General features: G+C 53.7%; 2 protein-coding genes across 8 annotated transcripts in view; both read left to right on the top strand.

The window, feature by feature from the left end:
* Positions 1-21,315, top strand: part of SBK1 (SH3 domain binding kinase 1) — a 49,810-nt gene that overhangs the window by 12,460 nt on the left and 16,035 nt on the right. For 2 of the 7 annotated variants that reach the window (XM_028167579.2, XM_057529862.1), the window contains exons 1-2: positions 14,880-15,730; positions 20,930-21,120. The exons of 1 other annotated variant lie outside the window; for it this stretch is intronic. The gene's annotated coding sequence lies outside the window, so the exon portion shown is untranslated. Of the gene's footprint in view, positions 1-14,200; positions 14,268-14,879; positions 15,731-20,929; positions 21,121-21,315 lie in introns of those variants that run through there. 4 more of the 7 variants (XM_057529860.1, XM_057529864.1, XM_057529863.1 and 1 more) reach the window with 3 other exon arrangements.
* LOC114238463 (protein transport protein Sec61 subunit gamma-like) lies at positions 1,560-1,841 on the top strand. Its single transcript, XM_057529866.1, has one exon. The coding sequence runs from the start codon at positions 1,560-1,562 to the stop codon at positions 1,764-1,766; it is 207 nt and encodes a 68-aa protein (XP_057385849.1). The 3' UTR covers positions 1,767-1,841.

The raw sequence follows: 21,315 nt of genomic DNA, 5'->3' as shown, positions 1-21,315 counted from the left end.
ATTAAAGAATGGGCAAAAGATCTGAACAGCCACTTCACCAAAGATGATCTGCAGATGGCAAATAAGCATATAAAAGATGCTCAACATCATATGTCATCAGGAAATAGCAAATTAAAATAACAGTGAGATACCAGTACACACTTACTAGAATGACCCACATCTAAAACACTGACAACACCAAATGCTGGTGAGGATGTGGAGCAACAGGAACTCTCATTCATCGCTGTGGGAATGCAAAATGATACAGCCACTTTGGAAGATGGTCTGGCAGTTTCTTACAAAGCTAAACATACTCTTAACATATGATCCAACAATAGCATTCCTTGGTATTCACCCAAATGAGTTAAAAACTTATGTCTGCGCAAAACCCTGTACATGAATGTTTATAGCAGCTTTTTTCATAATTGCCAAAAACTTGGAAGCATCTAAAATGTCCTTCAATAGGCGAATGGATAAACAAACTGTGATATACCCATACAATGGAATATTATTCTGTGATAAAATGAGCTATCAAGCCACAAAAAGACATAGAGCAATCTTAAATGCATATGGCTAGGTGAAAGGAGCCAATCTGAAAAGGCTATATGCTGTATGCCTCCAACTACAGGACATTCTGAAAAAGCCAGTACTAGAGACAGTAAAAAGATGAGTGGTTGCCAGGGGCTGGTGGGGAGGGAAGGAGGGATGAGTAGGGGGAGCACAAAGGATTTTTAGGGCAGTGAAACTATTCTGTATGATCCTGTAACAGTGGGTCCATGACCCTAGGCATCTGTCAAAACCCATAGAATGTACAACACAGAGTGAGCCCTCATGTAAACTGTGGACTTTAGTTAATGTTAGTGTATCAGTATTGGTTCATCAATTGTAACAAGCTTACCACACTAATACAAGATGCTGATAATAGGGAAAAATGGGGAGGGGGGTATACATGGGAACTCTCTGTACTTTCTGCTCTGCTGTTCGATAAACCTAAAACTAAAATAGAAAGTCTATCATAAAAAAGGAAGAAAAGGGAAAGAAATCATAGTATTCCACAGAAAGTTGTAAATAATGTTTCCACAATATGTAAACACCACCAATCTTTTGTTGCTGTTTTTTCTTTTGGCCACGCGGCATGCGGGATCTTAGTTCCCCGACCAGGGATTAAACCCTTGCCCCCTGCAGTGGAAGCATGGAGCCCTAACCACTGGACTGCCAGGGAAGTCCCCAACACTACCAATCTTATCAATATTATGATGCAACTGTACCGGGAGGGTGGAAGACAGGAAGTGGAGGCAGTGGACATCAGGGAGCTACATCCTTATCTTCCAACATGGGAAGTTGAGAGGAAAAGTCTAAAACTGGAAAAGCGTAACCTAAAACATGCTATGTAGGAAACACAGGGGTGAAAATTACTAATAATCAACTAAAAGAGTGGAAACGGTTGTCCTTAAGAAGTGGGAAATGGGAGCAGGAAATGCCCGTGTTTCTTGATAGAAATAGATGGAGGACTTCCCTGGTGGCGCAGTGGTTAAGAATCCGCCTGCCAGTCTTTGGCTTGCGAGCGGATGGCGGACATCATGGATCAGGTAATGCAGTTCGTTGAGCCAAGTCGGCAGTTTTTGAAGGACTCGATTCGGCTGGTTAAAAGATGCACCAAACCTGATAAAAAAGAATTCCAGAAGATTGCCATGGCAACAGCAATAGGATTTGCTATAATGGGATTCATTGGCTTTTTTGTGAAATTGATCCATATTCCTATTAATAGCATCATTGTTGGTGGCTGAGTACCTTTTTAGAAAAGTGTTTTTCATCTTGGGGATTGGTGAACAAGTGAGGATTTGAGATGCTCATGGAGTGAATATTTCCCTATATGTTTTGTGTTTTTCTTTCATTTTTTTTCTTCCAAGATGTTTTCTATTTGTAAATTAAAATAATTTCAAAAAAAAAAAAGAATCTGCCTGCCAATGCAGGGGACACGGGTTCAACCCCTGGGCTGGGAAGATCCCACATGCCACGGAGCAACTAAGCCCATGCGCCACAACTACTGAGCCCGCACGCCTAGAGCCCGTGCTCCGCAACAAGAGAAGCCACCGCAATGAGAAGCCCGCGCATTGCAATGCAGAGTGGTCCCTGCTCGCCGCAACTAGAGAAAGCCCGCACACAGCAACGAAGACCCAACGCAGCCAAACATAAATAAATAAAATAAATACATTTATTAACAACAACAAAAAAAGAAATGGATGGAGATGTGTGGTGGAGGAGACACCAGAGTCCGCGAGCTGGGGGGACGATCCTGGAGAAAGGAGGAGGGGGAAGGGAGGGGGGAATGTCCTGAAGAATCCAGGGCCCAAGGGAGGGGTTGGCCTCAGAAGGAGAAGGGCCACCACCCACTGAAGGCTTTGGAAGAAGTGAGGAGTGAGGAGCTAGGTGGGTTTGTGATTTGATGGTGGGAGCCAATAAAACTGCATCTGGTCCATCTGTTTTCTCAATGAAGTGGTAGCCACGGTTTGAGGAGAGAGGAGAAGGTGGGAAGACCTTGCCATTCAGAGTGGGGTGCATAGACCAGCAGCAACAGCACCCCCTGGGGGCTGGTTTGATGTGCAGAATCTCAGGCCTCACCAAGATCCCTAGGAGATGCACAAGCAAATTAAAGTTTGAGAATCACTGCTCAGAGAGAGTGGGGAAAAGCAACTGACAGGCATACTTGGGTTGTAGGGCAGCAGTGAGTGCCCCTCTGAGACCATGAAGGGACACTCCCAGCCAGGTGTGGTACCCTCAGACCAGCGCTAGCTTGTGCAGTACAGGCAGAGAGCAGGTGATAGCTGGCATTTTGCCAGGCAGGTACTCCAACAGGAAAGTTGGGCCCAGCAGTGGGGGGTGGTTTCCAGGGAGCGGCCATGGTGACGGTGTGTGGAGCCCAAACAGGGCACAGTGGACAGTCGTGGCAGAAGGAGACTGATGGGCAGTGAGAAAGTGATGGGGACAGTGGGCTGGTGGCCTGGGTGAGATCAAAGAGCTGTTGTTTCTGGGTACCAGATGAAGAGGATGGAAGGGGGAAACAGGGAGATGATCAAAACAGATCTCAGAGCGGGGTGGGGGGGGCGGTAATTACAAGGCTCGGGGTGTGAGCCTCAGAGGTTGAAGGGAGCAGAGAGGGTTAAGGTGACAGAAAAGGCCAGAGAACCGAGACGCGTGCTGCAGACTGCCTGATATCTCCTCTGTCCTCCCCTCTAAAGATGGTGGTGTGGCCTGTGCATCAGGACTTTCGAAAGTTCCCCAGTAGATTATAATGTGCAGCAGAGTTTGAGAACCACGGGTGTGGTCAAGGAGACCCAGGCTCTGACAGAAAGAGACACAGGGGAGCAACCAGAAAGTTCCTTGGGGCTTGCATTGCAAGTGGAGCCTGACCAGGGAAAGGGGCAGTTGGGTAGGGGCCGCATGTCCTGGGTTGTAGATGAGAAGATGGAGATGTTGTGGTCTTCCCCTGGAGAACCAGATAGTAAATATGCATGTGCGCGCGCGTGCGTGCATGTGTGTGAGACAGAGACCGAGAGAGCGGACCGAGCAAGGCCAGCGCCCCGTTAGCCCGTCTTCTGTCCTGCACTGTTGCAGACCGGCCACTAGAGGGAGCGCCGCGCCCGCACATTGCGGGGACGGCCCAGCAGGTTCCAGTGGTGAGGCTTCGGCCTCTTTTTCGGACAGTTTCTGTGTTCAAAGTTAAGATTCTGCAGCCACGTAGCCCTGGGTTTCACTCCAGGTCCCACTACTTCTAGGCTGTGTGATCTTGGCCAGTTAGGCGACCACTGTGTGACCCAGTTTCGTCCGCGGTACAGTGGGCACAGCGTTAGTTCTAGCCTGAGAGGGTTCGGAGGATGAAGGAGGTCACGTGGGTGAAGCGCTGCGCCACACTGGGGAATGGCTAACAAGACCTGACAGTGGAGGAGGTTTTGCCCCCGCCTCTGTATCTCTCTGCTTCTCCTGCAGCCCCTCAGCCCTGCCCAGCCCAGATCCAGGGTGAGAAACGGAGTGGGAGGAAGCAGAGGCTGGGTTGGGGGTGGCCTCTAGGCCAGGGACACGCCTGGGCTCCTCCCTTTCCTGCTCAGTCTTGCTGATTCTTTTGTTTTGCAGCAAACCTCACCCTGTGGCCCGTTCCTGGCCATGGTCTCGTCCTTCTTACCCCAGACCTTCCCCTGCTCCTCCGGGTGCCCAGGGGACCAGCAGCTGCCCTTGCCTGGCAACCACATCATCCCTGGAGCCCATGGGATGCCTGGTGCCCAAGGGCTCAGAATGGGTGCTCCATTCCAGACATTCTCCTAACTGCCCCCGCTCCTTCCTGGCTCCTGCCCAAACCAGCCAAGAGCTGACCTATGAGGCCACACCCCAGGGGATGTCTGCATTTCCAGGTTTGCCGAGACCCCCGGTGTGGAGGTTGCAGTGGGTAAAAGGCCCACAGAAGCAGCCCCTCTGTCCTATCCTTGGTCCCACAGAGGGGTATAGCCTGCCTGACTTTTTTAAAATGATTTGCCAATATTTTAAAAATCAGGGCATTACACCTTAGGATGCAGATTTCCAACTTCTCCTGAAAAATTGGAAGCTCTGCAAACCTGAGTTCACATTCCCACATGACAGCAGTGGGCCACAGGGGAGGGGAGGCCACCACTCAGATGGGCCAGGGCTCTCCGGCTCACCACTCTCCCCACCGAGGCTGTGCACCCCATTCACAGTCCCTCCCTGGCTCCCGTGAGCATCTCAGTCTGCGACCCCAAGAAGGGGGAACTGTGCCTAAGAGGGTTCATGTAACGTGTCATTGTTGTAGCCGCTGGCCCAAGGCAGGCAGAAATGCAGAGGTAGAGGCGTGGGGGCCCCGGAAATGAGAGCAGACCCTCAGGGGCAAGGAATCTTGGGGGACAGAGAGCTGCTTAGTGTCCTCAGCTGTTCGTGGAATTTCACGGTCCAGGGGCCAAGGGCACTCTACACACACACACACACACACACACACACACACACACACACACCGCCCCATTGGCCAATCGGTCAGCAGATCCTGCCACTTCTCACCACCTCTGTTCCTACTGCCTGGTCTGTTGCTATCTTCTCTCACCTGGCTGGGTACCGGAGCCTCCTCACTTCCATTCCCCCACAGTCTGTCTTCCCCACAGCAGCCAGAGGGAGGCTGTTAAAACCTACAACCCGCCTCCTCCCTCCTCTGCTCAAAACCGTCCAAGGACTCCCACCCCACTCAGAGTCAAAGGCAAAGGCTTACAATGGCCCTTAACAAACTCTTCCCATCACCTCTCATTTCCTCCCTTGCTCCATCAGCCTCCTCGTTGTTCCTGAGCATCCCAAGCACACACTCTGGCCTCAGGGCCTTTGCACTGGCTGTTTCCTCTGCCGCCCACTGTACCTGCCCACCTGCCTCCACATCTGCATGGCTCCCTCTCTCCTTCACCTCCTTCCAAGTTTCTGCTCAAATGTAACCGTCTCTGTGAGGACCTCCCTGTATGCCCTGTCCCCTCCCTGCTTTACTTCTTCCCTCCCGCTAATCCCTTGAAGCATAATCGTTTACTCGTGTTTCCTTGTTTTTTGTCTTCTCCCCTCACTACAGTGGACAAGGGCAGGGATTTTTCTCGGTTTTGTTCATTGCAAATGGTGCTTGGCACGAAGGAGGCATGCGATAATATTGGGTTGGCCAAAATTTTCGTTCGGGTTTTTCATAACATCTTAGGGAAGAACCCGAACGAACTTTTTGGCCAACCCAATATTTGGTAAGTGAATGAATGAATGAACAAATATGTGAAATGAGGGCAGCAACGGTACCAAGTAAGCAGAGTGTCTGTGAGGACTCAGTCAGTGTGCATTATTCAGGGCCCCAAACTTGGGCTATAGTGCTCTGTGGTTGGCATCTTGCGATTTTTTTTTTTTCTCATTTTTTGGCCGCGCTGCGTGGCTTGTGGAATCTTAGTTGCTCAACCAGAGATCAAACCCTCGCCCTCAGCAGTGAAAGCACAGAGTCCTAACCACTGGACTGCCAGGGACTTCCCAGCATCTTGCAATTCTTAATCATTTCATCTTTGAAGTGTAATGAAGTCTGATTAACAACGGCGCACGCACTGTGAGCGATCCCACCTCCCTTCCCACACCCCCTGGCGTTTTGGCCACCCACTCCTTGCCCCCAGCCAGTCAAGGCTGCTATCCTTCGTCTGGCAGCGGCCTGGGTGCAGGGGGGTTCCATGTCAGGTGTGCATCAAGGTGGCCCCAGGCACCCATGAGGGCCTGCACTGGCCCCAGGAGTATCCCCGTGCCCAAGGCAGCATGACATTAAATAGCAAATACAAAACACGGTGGCAGGCGGAGAGAGAGGCTTGGGTAGGAAGGAAGAGCTTCTCTTCTGCTTTCTGAACAAGAAGCCCCACATTCTGTAGCTGGCCCTGGTGTCAAGGACACACACCGCGCACGTGGTACCTGCTCCAGCCACGGGTGCTGTCGTTGTTGTTACTCAAGACCCCATGATTAGAGGGAAACAGAGCCCAGCAGGAGAAAGCCCCCAGGCTCCTGGGCCAGCTGCTGGCCTCCCAGGTGACCGGCTTGGAAGAGAACATTCCCCTGCCGCCCACCACCTGCCTCGCGTCCGCTCCGTGAGCCGTGGGCTGCGGACGCGCCAGGGCACATCCCTCCCTCCTGGCCGCAGCTGCCACATCTGTGAGCTGGGACGAGAGCCCTGCAGGTTTCCCTCTGGCAACGACAGCGAGTGCTTTGCCAACTTAAACCTGGGGGAATGTGAGGGTGGTGGTCATGGTTCCCAGCCCGTCGTCACAGGGATTGTCGTGGCTGCTTTGCAGGGTCCCTGGGTCAGGGCTCATTTTCTGCCTCCATCCCCCAAAAGTTCAAAGGGTGATATAGCTTTCAGCCCTGAGGGGTGGGTGACAGGGGATCAGGCCTCCATGGTGACTTCAACCCAAGCATCCATAGCATACGTGGCCCTGGTGAGGGCACCACACCCTGATGGTAACTTCAGGCCAGACCCTGGGGGTGGCTGCCGACCCTGATGGTCACTGCAGGTCTCGATAGTGGCCTCCGTGGCCTCAGAGCCCCGCGGTGGCTGCAGACCTGGTGACGGTGGGGAGGTGTCGGGCGCTTTATCCCCCCTCCCTCTGTCCTGCCTAAGCCTCCATCTCTCCTCCCAAGCCACTAGGATTTGAGCCATTCTCCAGGATCCACTTAATTAGCCAAGCTCATTAACTCCCACAGGCTTCTCCTCCCCACCTAATTAACTGACTTAATTAGGGCTTGCAGGCCCGGTTCCACCCAGCCCCCTCCCGCTGCACCCTGCCCACCTCCTCCAGGCCCCTGGCTCAGCCAAGCCTCCACCGGGCTGGGAATGGATGGGGGTGGTGCTAGGTCCCTCCAGCACCCAGGCCTCCACCCTGTGTCCCTCCCTCCAGTCCAGGGGCCCAGCACAGAGCCCCTCCCGGACAGAAGCTGATGGGCAAAGGAGTGGAAACTGAGAGAGGGAGGTGGGTAGGGAGAGGGATGGAACTGAGATAGTGGGATCAGGTGAGAGGAGGTGAGGATGGTGGGGCTGGATGGGCCGGGCACCGGAGTGGTTCGGGGCCTGGTCTCCGGAGCCTGCCTGGGTTCAAGCCCCAACCAGTGTGTCAGCCTCGGCATCTCCTCACCTCCCTGTGTCTCAGGTACGAAATGATAGCGTGCCCGCACCGTAAAGTTGTGAAATTTAAACGAGTTCATATGTGTCAAATGCTTAAAATCTGGCACCAATCTGTGTTTGTCAAATAAGTGGGTGGTGTGGACAAAGGCTCCCTGCGGAGGAGGGGCTGGAGGAGGGGAGGGGAGGGTGCCGCCCCTAGGTGTCAGGGAGACAAAACCCGCCCCCACCCGGAGGCCAGCAGTAGAGTGGGCCTGGGAATTGCAACCAGAGGCTGCCAACTGGGAGGGACCCTTGGCCTGGGAGAGGTTAAAGGGACAAGGAGCAAGAAGGGCACAGGACAGGGCGTCCTGTTCCTACTCCAGGGGGTGGGAGAGGCTGGCCTTGTTAGTGCAGGACCCCCATGCTCTGTGCCCTAGTTTCCCCATCTGGGGGAAGGTCTAGCCTTGTGGAAGCACCTGGCACTTCCTAGTTGCCTCATAAATGTCTAGAGCCTCATACCTGAGAAGCGAGGTGACATGAAAAGGTGTTCAATGGCCTTCATCTCCCCTGGGACCAAAGTAAAGAAAGTGGGCTGCACCAGCAGCAGGCAGGATGCAGGTTAGACAGGAGGTGGGGCTTCCAGGTTGAGGAGTACAAGATCCCAAATGTGGGAAGGAGAAAAATTGCGTCTGAGCTGCTGAGCGGGCTCCAGGGGAGAGATGGCCAATCAGCAAGGAGCAGGAAGGAGTGAGATGGGGCCCGGAACTACTTAGCTCAGAATCTGACGTTTATTGGTGTAATTAGTATAGGGTCTCCCCCACTAGACTGGAAGCTCCTGAAGGCAAGGATTGTCTGTTTAGCCCACCCTTTTATCCTGGTGCCCTTATACAGCAGGTGCCAGTGAATAAATGTGAATGCGTGAATGCACGCCTGCATGCCTTGGCCAGGAACACAGAGGTTCCTGATGCTTAGAAGGAAAGGGGCCCCACCTGGCAGCCCAGGCATCCACCCCGCCTGCTCAGCTATGATCCCCCCAGCTCTTCACGTGGCCCCAAGAACAACCACCCTAAGGGGGCAGGAGCTGGACTCCAAGGATTCCAAACTCCTGGACACACTGAGCTCCCCCTGAGAATCTCCTCAGACAACCTGGGATGCTGAGGAAATAGTGATTATGGGGGACAGAGTTACTCCTGCATTCTTAAACACTTTAGAAACCCCCATTTACACATAGTGTAAAGAGCCTGGGGTTGTAAGTGACAGAGACCCAATTCAAACTGACTTAAACACAAAAGGGATTTTGGGGTTACACGACTGAAAAGTCCAGGGTCTTCAGGTATGGCTAGATCCAGGGGCTCAAATGATGGCACTGGGATTCTGACACTCTCCATCTCTTGGCTCTGCTCTCTGCTAGGTCGGCTTCTTCCTCTGGGAGGTTCTCCCTTGTGGGAGCAATTCCAGGCTTACATCCCACCCTCTTTTGGTGCAATGGAAAGAGAGTTCTATTTTATCAGCCTGGCATGGGGCACAGACACATCTCAGAAACAATCAGTGTGGCCAGGGGACTGGTATATGCTGATTGGCGGGAGCTGGGTCACAAGCCCACCCCTAGAGCTGAACAGGTGAGCCCCACTTTCAGAAGCCCTAATGAGTAAGGAAGGGTACATCAAGGAATGTGGGTCCCCAAAGGAAAATTGGGGTTCTGTTGCTAAAAATAGGGGACAGATGATGCTGTGTAACAGAATTCCACTCTACTTGGAATAGATGGGCATCAAGCCAGCCCCAGGGCCCTGTTCGAAGTGCTGGTTATTTGTGGCAGACACTGTCCGTTCCCCACCCGGATCTCCCTGGGCCCCTTCCCAACTTCTATTTTCCAGCATCCTGGCCCCTCTTCCTGAGGGCCTTCCCTGTTCCACCCTGCTCTGCCCACATCCACAGCACGGCCTGCACCCCTGCCCAGCAGCTCTCACCAGTGACCGACAGGAGCTGGGATATCATACATGTTCAGTGTATGGCCGTGCATGTTCTACACTGTCTCTGAGAGTGCACCAGTGTGTTCACCTCCAGTTGCCTGCAGTGGTGATTTGTCACTGCCTTCCTGTCTCTTTTCTCTACCCCCCTGCCTGGGATCACCTGCCAAAAAAAACCCACCTGATCTCGAATCCCTGTCTCAGGGTCTGTTTCTGGGAAACCCAAACTAGGACATCATTAAAGCCAGCCCTCCAGGGATGTGTACGAGACAGCACTTTCTTCCTTCCAAATGTCTACTACATTCCTGGGGCTGGCTTTGGTGACCCATCCCTGAGGAAGGAGCAGAGACTGACGGGGCTCTGAGTAGCCTCTGTTCTGAAGAGGCTCCCAGGTCCCCTGCAGTAAGCATGGTGGGGGAGGGGCAAAGACCTAGCAGACCCTCACTCCACTATATCCCAGAGAAACGGCCACATCCAGCCCTAAGGAACACAGGCGTTCAGATCCGCCATGAGCAGTCGGTACAGGTGGCAGGGGGCCAGCGAGCCAAATGTACTACTCATTCCCATGTTCCTCAGAGAGCAAGAAATGAGATCATTTCAGATAGTTCTTAGACCTGGCCTTACAGTGAAAAAATTATTTTTTCCTCTCTTTTTTCAAGATCCCATTTAAAAACACTCCCACTGATTAATTTTTAATTATTTTGAAAAAAAAGTTTAAAAAAAATAGAGAAAAGTGTAACCCTGTGCATATCCACAACTAGAATCAATGTTAACATTGTATCATATTTGTGTCAGATGTTTTCAATAAAAAAATAATAAAACATGACAGATAAAGGTGAATTCCCATGATCTGTCCGCGCCCCAGTCCCATTTCCTGGATTCCATCCCCAAGGGCCACCACAGTTAGTCTTCTCAAATCAGTTGGCGCGCTTTCAGCTGCAAGGGACAGAATTCCCTTCAAAGCAGCTCCAAGTACAACTCAGCAGCTCTGAGGTGTCATAAAGAAGAGGGTTCTTTCCTCTCTGCACTACCATCGCTCTGTACTTCCCATCATCAGTGGCATCCTGCTGGCCGTGGTCACAGAGTTGTATTTCGACCCGGGAGGTGGAGAGCCCATCAGGACTCTTGCTAGAACACTGTGTTTCTCATTTCAGAATATATTCTCTAAAAAGGTGTTGAGAGATTCAAAGATCCATCGCCTCCAGCTGCCATACAGCTGGGGCTGCCCCGCTGTCTTCTTTCTGATCCATCGTGGGTTCAGGTGGATTCTTGGTTTTCCTTATCAGCTACAACTTGACCTGTGTCTCCCAGCGGCCCTGAATGCTCCCGCTCCTGGCTGTGAGCAGCTTCTGTACCTTTGCCCAAAATGGCATTGTCTTCAGCATCCTAAGCCTGATCAGCTCTCTGAGCTACTCAGTCACCAATGCCACCAGGGCCCCTGATCATACTGCATGAGCCAGTCACCAGTAGCAATGTCCTGGGCATGATGGTGGCCCTCCGGGGGAGGAAATTATTCCTGTACAAGACCATCATAATGCAGACCAACAAGCCAGGAACGTCTTCTCCCGGTCATGACTGGGGCCAGATGCAATAAGGACCATCATAGAACATAGAGTACACTGGGGAAAATCCCCAAAGGCCATCATTGTTCCATTGATGGAGATGATCAACACAGTCGAGACAATGTCTCAGCAGAGCCCTTTCAGTACAGCTGGTAGAGGTACCCAAACTCATATAGTTTGAAACATTATGTAGATTCTAGAGGACAGGGACTCTATTTCAATTCCTTCCCTGTTTCCCCCAACAGTAACAGAAATTTCTGACACATCAATGAATATAAAATGCAGCCAAGGGAAAAGTGCAAAATCATCAAAAGTCCTGTGGTTCCAGGTCTCACATGCTTCCCTGTGCAGGGAGCAGCAACTGACTGTCCAAGACCATGAGGACATGTCAGCCTTGGAGAGGGGTGTGGGCAGAGGGAATCTCAGTGGAGGTCTCTGTTTTCCAGTGTTCCTCCTGTGTCGCTATGGAGGTGACAGTTAAGTTTTACGTTTGTGTTTTGCTATCCAAATGACACCCATCAAAACCCTCTCTTGCAAAGGCAGCATTTGCTGTGGGTGCAAAATTTGAGCTGGCCAGAGTGGATTATCTCTGGGTGTCAAGGAAAAAGGGCTGCAGCATTACAAACAGCTGCTTTAGTTCCTCTCTTCGGATACATTGTATTGGTTCAGTCCTCCAAGAAGTGGGCCAAGACGGGGTCAGATATGCAAGCGATTTATTGGGGAAAATGCTTGGGCGGGAACATAGGGAAGGAGCCAGAGGAGGCTGGGAGAACTGTCAGACTGCAATAGAGCCAATATTTGGAAAAGGGAAAGGAAGGAAGGAAGGTGGGATAGGAAGAGTCTTAGATTGCAGTGCAATGTTAAGAAAGTTCCGACAAATCCAATGGAGAGTCCTTGATCTCAAGTTGCCCATCAGAGAAGCCCTGTATCTCCCAGGAACTGGGCGCCTTAGAGTCTCTGCTGCGCTCAGTCTTTGGCTGGGATGGGCTGGAGGGAAGCAAAGGAGCCTTCTCTGTGAACCCTGCAGACTCCACAGCTGCTGCCCTCAGAGCCACCATCCCTGCAGTCAGAGATCTGGGTGGTGCATTCTCAGGGCTGCCACATCCCAGCCCTTGCGCCGCATGGCTCTTCTGTGGATGCCATGAGCCTCTCTTTCTAAGGGGAAACTTTGAAGAGGGAGATTAGTGGAACCAACTACAGCTCCCCTCCCCTCTGCTGCACTTGATCTCGGGGACATAACTGGTACTCATCCTGTCCCCCTTCCACCATCCATTCTCAATTATCCACACCCTCAACTGTCGCATTGGCAGGTCTTGATGGGTCACCGGGTGGTGTGACCCAACCCTTCAGTCCTGAGGGGTCTAAACTCTTGGTTATCATACCAATGGATCACTTCAATGGATCACTGGGTTCCAAGTGTATTTCTCCCTGCTCCCACTTTGTAAAAGCAGCCCTGCCTTGTTCTAGTAACTGATCAGGGTACTTCTAGTAACTTCTAATAACTAATGAGGGTCAGTTACTGCTGCCAGGACAGTGACTCCTCTTCTTGCCTGCTGGTCCCAGAACACACGGAGTCCAGAGTACCCTGGCAAGCAGCCATAGCTTAAATTTTAATGGGACCCTTGCTGTGTCCCCTGGTAAGAGTGTGCCCCCTTTGGGGACCAAGACTTCTCTCCCTGCAGAGCTGGAGGGGGGTGTTGATTACCCACAGTGCATTTTGGCAAAGCTTTACTAATCACAGGGGTGGGAATCAAATCCCCAGTTGAAGAATCAGGGAAGGCTTCTTCGGAAAGTGGCCTTGAACAGCACTACCCTTGATAACCATAGCTGGGAGCATTTCAAGGCCTGATTCTACCTCTGCTCCTCTCTAGGCCTCAGTTTCCCCACCTGTAAAAATAGGAACTGCTCTCTAAATGCTAATGTTCTGGGACTCATTTGTTAGACGAAGGAAGATATTCCCTTCCCTCTTTCTCTAGTCTCCCTCTACTACCTGCCCAATAACTCAAACCCCTCCATTCATTTGTTTGGGACAATAAGGCCTTACTTGCAGAGGATCAGAACACCGAATGAAATTTGAAACTCCAGAACATTGGCAGGACAGGGAGGAGAGAGGAAAGGTAGACAGACATAGAGGAGGTATCTTGGAGGAAAGCTGTTTGGAGTACAAAGAAGAGGGGAAAGATGGTCGAGGCAGAGAAAACAAAATGTATAAAGGCACAGAGGTACAAGAGAGCAGATGTTCTAGGAATACCGGCTGAGGTCAAGGCTGAATGGAAAAGAGGGGGCCTCAGCAGGGGAAAGGTAGGAGGCCCCAAAGGCTAAGGGCTTGGAATGCCCGGATAAGGTTAGAATTTTACCCTGGTGGTAACGGAGTTATTGACAATTTTATGTAGGGGGGCAACCCAATCTACTTTGTACTTTATGGAGCTGATGATCACATAGACTTGGATTCTTTTTTTTAAAGTTTTGATAGAGGCTGGAGGGAGACAAGTTAGGAAGTAAGGCAATATTCTCCCCAGCAGAGGTTGCAAACCGATGGCCCATGGGCCAGATTTGGCCCAAGAGAATGTTTCATTTGGCCCATTCGGTATTTCTGAATTTGGGGAATTAGTTTCAAACATTTAAAAGTTGGACAATTGTATGTTAGAATATGGATTTCCTGCTTGAAAAATCATCTGTCCACCCAGGGCCCATGATGCTTGTTTGCTTCATCTCCACCATTCCCTATCACGTTACACCTGACCCCAGTCACTAATTTATGTTACCTATAAGTACTTGAGTTTGCAATCCCTGGCTCTAAAACTTCTAGAAACAGTCGGGGTGCGGCGGGGGGTGCGGGCAGTGGTTGGGAAGAGTGTGCTGGGTGGACAAATAGGGAAGGTGCAGGGGGTGTTAGGGGCTTTCTCTTCAGGGAAACAGTGTGGGTGAGGCTGAGAAAAAGGAAAATAGGGCCTGGGAGGCTGAGCTGCCCCCATCTCATCTCCATCCTCATCCACCCCACTTCCTTCCAGGTCACAATTTCCAGTTACCAAACAGACAATAGTCCTTCATACCTGGGTAGTGCCTTTGCACATGATGCTGCCTGGAATCCCCTTTCTTCCCTTCTATCTGGTGAGCACTGTGAATCCCAGCTGCATCCCATGACTAGCCACTACCTGTTTACAACAGGGGTCAAAAACGCAACCTGGGCTGGACATGACCTTCAAGGCCCCAGTTTACGACCTCTTTCCTAAGCAGACTTTCCTGAGTTAGTTCTCTGACGTCCTGCTCGGATGGATGGATGGATGGATGGATGGATGAATTTACATCGGACTGCAGGGCTTACATGTTTCCCTCCTTGAAAAAGACACAGGCTCTGCCCCACAAGAACAGACTGGGACAGTCTGGGGCAGTCTGGTCCCGCAGGAGCCAGGAGGCTGGACCAGGTGACCCTCTCAGACTCCCCCGACTCCTCTCTAACCTCGTTCTCGCCCCCTTGTGGGCTCTGACCTAGAAAAGACGGGGATGGGAGGAGAAAGAACAGCCCCCGGGCGCTAGGACCCAGCGCGGCCGGAAGGCGGGGTGGGGGCGCCGCGCGCTACTCTCGCCGCGAGGGGAGAATCTGCGCCCAGCGGCGCGCGGCTGGAGGGCGCGGCGGGAGGGCGAGAGCGCGCCGGGGTTAGTGCGCGTGCGCGAGGGCGCGCGCCAAGCGGGGCGGACAAATGGGCGGGCGGCGGCGCGCGAGCCAGAGGGCGGAGCCGCGGGCCAGGCGGGCAGGTGCGCGCAGGCCGGAGGGCGGAGCCGCGATGCCGCGATGGAGCGCAGCCCGGGCGGGCGCCGGGGCCGGGGCCCGAGCACCAGGCGGAGCGCGAGCAGGAGCCGCAGCCAGAGCCCGGACCAGGCCGGGGTCCGGGACCGCCGGGCCGGGCTGCTCGTAGCGGCGGCGACGGAGCCCCCCAGCGGCTGAGGGGCTTCCTCCCAGCTCCTGCGGTGGCCGGGACTCAGCAAGCCCCCGCAGCCGGGGAGCGTGGGGATCCCCCCACCACATCCAGGACCCAGAGACCCTTAGGAAAGCGGGTGGCCCCTCCAGATCCAACACAGAGCGATTCCCCAGCGGGGGAAAGCGGAGACTACCTCCGTATTCAGAAGACAGCGACCTCCCTGCGGTTCCGCGAAGACACCCCCTCTTCAGTCTGGGCCCCCACAAGACCTAGAACGCAGTGACCCCCCTGTCCGGGATTGTGGGGACCCCTTCTCAAGATCCTGGCCATTACAACTCCACACCTCAAGACACGAAGACCCAGCTCAGAACGCCCCTAGATCAGGGGTCTTAGACCTCCCCCCCTCCCCGATTCCGGCTCACAGAAACCCCAAATCTAGGGACCCGAGGACAGCAAGAGCTATCCCTCACCAGCAAGAGGCCTCGGGGACCCCCCCCCTCGAAGCTCCAGGACTGGGGTGACTGAGCCCCTCGCGGCGCCCTTCTCATCCCAGCCCATGGTTGTGGCGCCCTGAGCCCCCCGGGCCGGGCTGACGACGAAAACCGAGACGGCGCCCAGGCCCCCTGCCGCGGCGTCCCCGCGGCCCCAGCCCAGGTAAGCCGGGCCCAGGTGAGGGGCAGCAGGTGAGTGGCCGCCGAGGTCCCTAGCCCTGCAGGTGGGGAAGGAAGTATTGGGTGCGCACCGCCCCCTCCCCAGCGTCGCCATGGAGCCGAGGCTGAAGGACGTCTCTTTGTGTCTCGCTTGGAGGAGCCGCCCCCTCCTCCTCTCCCTTCCCCCACCCCACACCCTGGCCCTGGGGTTTGGGCACAGCTTCCCGGCCCTGCGGGGGAGTGGTGGCAGAGACCCTTGCGCCACAGAGAAGGGGGAAGAGGGTGGGGAGTCCACCCCCCAAAATTGTGAGCCTGGAGCTGTTGGATCCTTGGTCCTTGGAGTGTATATACCCCTCCCCCAAAGGCCAGGCTGAGTTCTCAAGTGAAGTCCCTCCCTGGGAAGAGAAGATTTGGGATGTCCACAGGTGAGGGGGCCTGCAGTGTGTGGCCCTAGGGTGATGGCTGGGGCTTTGGGTGTGTGTCTTTGTCTGCGAGAGACAGGGAAGGGGTGTGTTTGAGAGAATGGGTGGGATTCCCTTCTCTTCTCTGTGATTCCACTGCCCCCCACCCAGGCTGGGAAGGGGTGTCTTCACCCAGGCCATGCTTCGTGCTCCCTTCAGGACAGGGAGGGGACAAGCCCTTTCCAAAGTGAGGCTCTGGTTTCTGGGGAGGGGAGGAAGTCTGGAAGAAGAAGCCATTTCAGGTCAGGGCACCTCTCTGTCCCCATGTACCCCAGGGGCAGCAAACCCAAGGCCCTCCCTTCTCCTCCTGACCTCCAAACACCCAGGGCCAAACCTCAGGTGGGGTCAGTGTATCCTGGACAACCAAGGAACCATTCTAGGTTCTCACTGTAGCTTTACAGGCGGTGTACAAAGCAGTACCCCCGCCTGGCCTTCAGTGAGGTCCTGAACCCCAGGCCTTGCAGCTCATGGGAAGATGAGAGGCCCAGGGGATGTATTATCCTGGAATTCTGGATCAGAGATCGTAAGAAGGGACTGGACCATGCCGAGGGAACACACTCTGGGCTGCTGGCGTTTCCACCAGCCTCCTCTCTCTGAGCCCTCTGCAGGTGAGCAGTGATGCTGAAGAAGGTAGGACTCTGAGTACAGGTAGCCCCACCGGGAGTTCCTTTGTTCACTTATTCATTCAACAAACCTTTAGCTAGTGTCTGTGATGCACCAAGCCCTGGAGTCAAGGTCCTTTTTCCCACTTCATCCCCTTTCCTGATCTTTCCTGTTCATCAGATGTCTGGGCTGTTCTCAATTTGCCCAGGCTGTGCTTGGTTGGATCAGTTGAGGTGGGTCTGGTCAGGCCCAGCTGACCAGTTCTGACCCCACTCCTGAAGCACCTGACCCTCATCAGGATCTGCGTCTCCAGCCTGGTCCCACCCTCCACCCAGGGGCCCACATAGTGCTGCAGACTTGGTGGCGCTGAGCCTGGGCAGCAGCTTACTCTTCTCCCCGCTTCCCAGTACCAAGTGCCCCCACCCCCACCTGCTGCTGGCACGGACCTAAGGGGTAGTATGTGATCAGCCAGAGAAGAGGTTGGGGAGCTCCAGGCCAGAGCCCTGGCAACCCCACCTTCAAATTCAAGGACAGTTGAGACAGTCCCCCTCAGCCCAGGCTGTGGGGGGAGCCAACTGCCCTGAAGACTGGGTGACCTTGGGCAAGCATGTGGCATCTCCCAGAGATAACGGCAGTGGGCCACTCACTCTGCAGCCGGTCGGGTGGATGTGGATCGCCCTTGGGCGGCAGAAGCATCCAGGTGTGTCCTCTCCATCTCGAAAGGAGTTCATTTCCCCCGGGGGGTTCCCAAGAGCCCAGGGCCTTGTCAGACGACCCACCAGCAAGGGAGTGGAGTGAGAGGCTAAAGAGTGGAGATTTGAGTCACTGTGACTAGGGAAAACGATCAAGAGGCCAGAGGGGGACAAGGGAGTAAGATCTTCCCTCCTCACTAACCTGCAGAGGCTCCCCGTTGAGTCTGGAATAAAGCACCATCAAAGCCCTTTGCAGTGTGGCCCGAAACTACCTCCTGAGTGTCAGCTCCCGCTCCTCACTCTCCAGCCTCTACTTCTGGCTCATGTCTGTGTCCCCCAACTCCTTCCCTCTACCATGTGCTGTTCCCCTGACCTGAAAAGCCCCACTATAGGATGACTCAAGGGCAGCTCTCCACCTCCCCTTTTGATCTGACCTGGGCTGGCACAGAGTGGAGAGTAGAGTTGGACTGATTGATGGTTGGTGGCTGGGAACGGTGGCACGTGTCTCTATGTGCTGTGAGAGTGTGTCTCCACATCCAGACTCCGATCTCCGATCTCCAGGAGGCGGGACCAGGTCTGCGCCCTCCCTGCTGCATCGGCTTTGTCTAACCCAGAGCCCAGCATATTGTGTAGCACATGTTGTAAAACACAACTGCTAGACACATTTTGTTGATCCAAACAGTGTTTTTCTCATGTTTGTATTTGTTGCCAATGCTAAACAAACATACAGTTTCATACACAAATATTGATTTTTGGATCCTCTTGAAAAATCAGATGCTGTGATAAGCCCAGGCGAGAACCAAAGAATGACAACCTTCTTTAGATTGGCTATCACCCTGCAGCTTGACCCAGGCCCCACCTGGCCTGTTCACTCATTTCCATGACCTGCTGGCCCCTCTTGTAGGCATCTGGTCTTGCAGGCCTAGGATAGAGGCCAGAAAATGTTTGCTCAGAGAGTGACCTTTGTCTGTGTGTGTTTGCACACATGGGTCTTTCCTGCCTCCCCCATGGCCAAGTTAGAACCGGTACAGAGCAGTGTCCCTCCGAGGCTTTTAGGGCTAAGTGGTGAAGTGAGCCTGAACTCCTCCAGCCAGAAGCATCTCCAGCCTGGTCCCACGTTCCACTCTGGGCCCCGTCTTGTGCCCCCTCCTCTAGATTAGAAGGATTCAGCCAGCAAAAACCTGTTTTAATTGTCCTACTTGCCCAGGAGCAAAAGTCCAAGGTTCTAGACCCAGGTCTTACTGAGGACTCTTGGGGGAGGTCTGCCCTCTGGGCCTCAGTTTACCCATGTGTCAGGGAGGAATTGGACTAGAGGTTCTCTCAGCCATAATCTTCCTCCTTGTTCTAACTTTCTAGGACTGAGTCCAAACTGCTGTAGTTTTGGTCGGGCAGGAGACGTGCGGGCTTAGATGCAGAAGTCATGCAAAAATATTGACATACCCTAAACATTAAGGAAACCAGTGGGTGATACTAAGTAGCTGAGCCAGGGGTCAGGAGTCAGCACTGGGCCCCAGCCACTGGGCATGGCCCTGGGAGGGAGTGTGCCATCTTCCTGGATGAAGGTCTACAGCAGCCCGAGGCCAAAGGAGACAGCAGAGCACTATAGCTGAGAGCACAGGCTCTGGACTTCTGGGTCTGAATTCCATTTAGCTGCTGTGTGATCTTAGGCAACTCACTTAACCTCTCTGAGCTTCATTTTACTTATGTGGGAAACAAGGATAATACCTACCTCAGGGTCAACAGGGGGATTAAGTGAGCTAAGGCATGAAAAGGGCCTAGGACAGGGTCTGTCATGTGAAAAGTGCTCAGAAACTATTGGCTCCTATTGGAAAGGGCACATTGGCAAGTGGGTAAGTAACCCTTGGTGGTAATGTCTTCTTGGTCTTCCTATAGCTGTTCTGGGGGAGCCAGAGGGCTTTTGGTGCTGCCCCCAGGAAAGGGGAAGCGGGTGTTTGAGAGGCAGTTCTGTGTGGTGCTTAAGGACCTACCTGCCCCTGCTACGGGTCGGGTAGGGTGAGAGTCAAGCCTGAGGGGTGGGACATATATATGGCAGCTGTAGTCGAGGTCCTCTTCCTGCCCAGAGCTGCTTTCTAGGTGAGATGCCTGCCAGGCTTCTGTCCCCAGGCTTCCTGCTCCAGGCAGATGGGCCTCTGGCCAGAGCCAGGACCAGCATCTCCAACAGACCTAGTCTTCTCCAGACTACCCCCTCTCTCCCCTATTCCCTTGGTCCCCCTTCCAGGTCTCAGGAAGCTGTGGCGTTAGGCCTGGTGGGACCCGTTAGAGCCCCCTCTCCTCTCCTGTCCACCCTCTCCCCATCCTCCCCTCCACCCACCATATAGCTTGGCCACAGTCTGGAGAGGGGACAGCTCCAGACTCCCCGCTGAGCTCCCGTTCAGGGAACCATGTAATATCAAGGTTGGAGGGAAGCATTCTTCAGTGTCAAGTGCCCCACACCGGCCACTGGACATCCTTTCTCATTTAGCACCGAGAGCAGCACCTCCTTAACCCAGAGTGGGGATTTGAGCCCAGCCCTGTGAACCCCCAAAGGTTTGGGTGAAACTGGCATCATACTGCCTCAACCACTCACTAGCTGCGTGACCTTTGATGAGGCAGTGTCCTCCGTGCCTCAGTTTCTTCTGATGTAGAATGGGAATAATACCAATAGTAGCTCCTTTCTAGAGTTGTGGGGAGGATTAAATGATAAAGCACTTTTAGCTCTGCCTGCTACTTAAGTGTTTGGTTAATACTTTTGCCACTCCCAGCGGGGTATGCAAATGAGTGGGTCCAGCCACTGTGACTCCCCACTGCACCTCCTCTCCTTCCCTGTGGCTTTAGCCCGTCCTGGGAGAGGCAGAGAATGTTCCAACTGCCTCTGGGTGTTGGGATGGCCCTGAGGGGCAGGGGTGGGGACTGGACAGGACAGAGCTGCCTCGTCCTCCTCCTGGTCAGGCCCTGTAGAAGCTGCACAAATCCCTGCCCCAGGGTAGCTTCTGGTCTGTTGGGCCCCCCAACATAGCAGGAAGGCTTCCTACTCTCGAACTGGAGCCCACAGTCCTGCGGGGAGATCATCCCATCCCAAGAGCTTGGGTACCTGCCAGCCCTGACCCCAAGTGTCTCTGGGAGGGAGTGGGGCCAACAGTTAACTAGTGGCCAAAAGCACAACCTCTTAACTCGTTGTGTGACCTTGGGCAAGGTGCTTAGCCTCTCTGTGCCTCAGGTTCCTCGACTACAAAAAAGAGGATGATACTAGTACTTGCCTTGTAGGGTCATAGTGAGGATTAAGTGATGAAGGTTTGTAGAATGCTATGAATGGCACCGAGTACCCTCTATGGTTTGCTGTTACTATCAGTCCCCTGAAGCCCTGAGCAGAAATGATAGTCCCACTTGACAGTTTAAAAAAAAATGGAGGCTTGGGGTGAAGGTCTTTACTCAAGCTTCCATATCTAGGATTCGGAGAAGATCCTGCCCGCTCTTCCATCATTCACACATAGTCCACAGGCCACGGCCAGCCAGAAGGACCCGGCAGAACCTAACCTGGGCCCTGGCCGCGTTCCTGGACATACTGCCCGCACACCTCTTCTCACCTGGGGCCACGACAGCCGAGAGCTGCAGCACAGAGGAATCTTCGAAGGAAGTCTGTAAGGCTCCCCTATTCCTTCCTCACTCAGCCCCTCCAAGGACAGTGGTGGGATGCTGCTGGGGGCTGGACTGGGGGTCTCCGAGTGCAGCGGAGTCGGGTTCCTGCTGTCTTTTGGCCTCTCAGGGTCTGGCACATGGGCTGGCTTCAGGAAGGGTTTGCTCAGGTCCGGAGTCTGGCATGCATTTCCAAGTGA

The sequence above is a fragment of the Balaenoptera acutorostrata genome, chromosome 15 (genome assembly GCF_949987535.1).
Source record: "Balaenoptera acutorostrata chromosome 15, mBalAcu1.1, whole genome shotgun sequence".
Taxonomy (NCBI): domain Eukaryota; kingdom Metazoa; phylum Chordata; class Mammalia; order Artiodactyla; family Balaenopteridae; genus Balaenoptera; species Balaenoptera acutorostrata.
The sequence above is the reverse complement of the archived record's forward strand: the minus strand, read 5'-3'. Positions and strand labels throughout refer to the sequence as shown.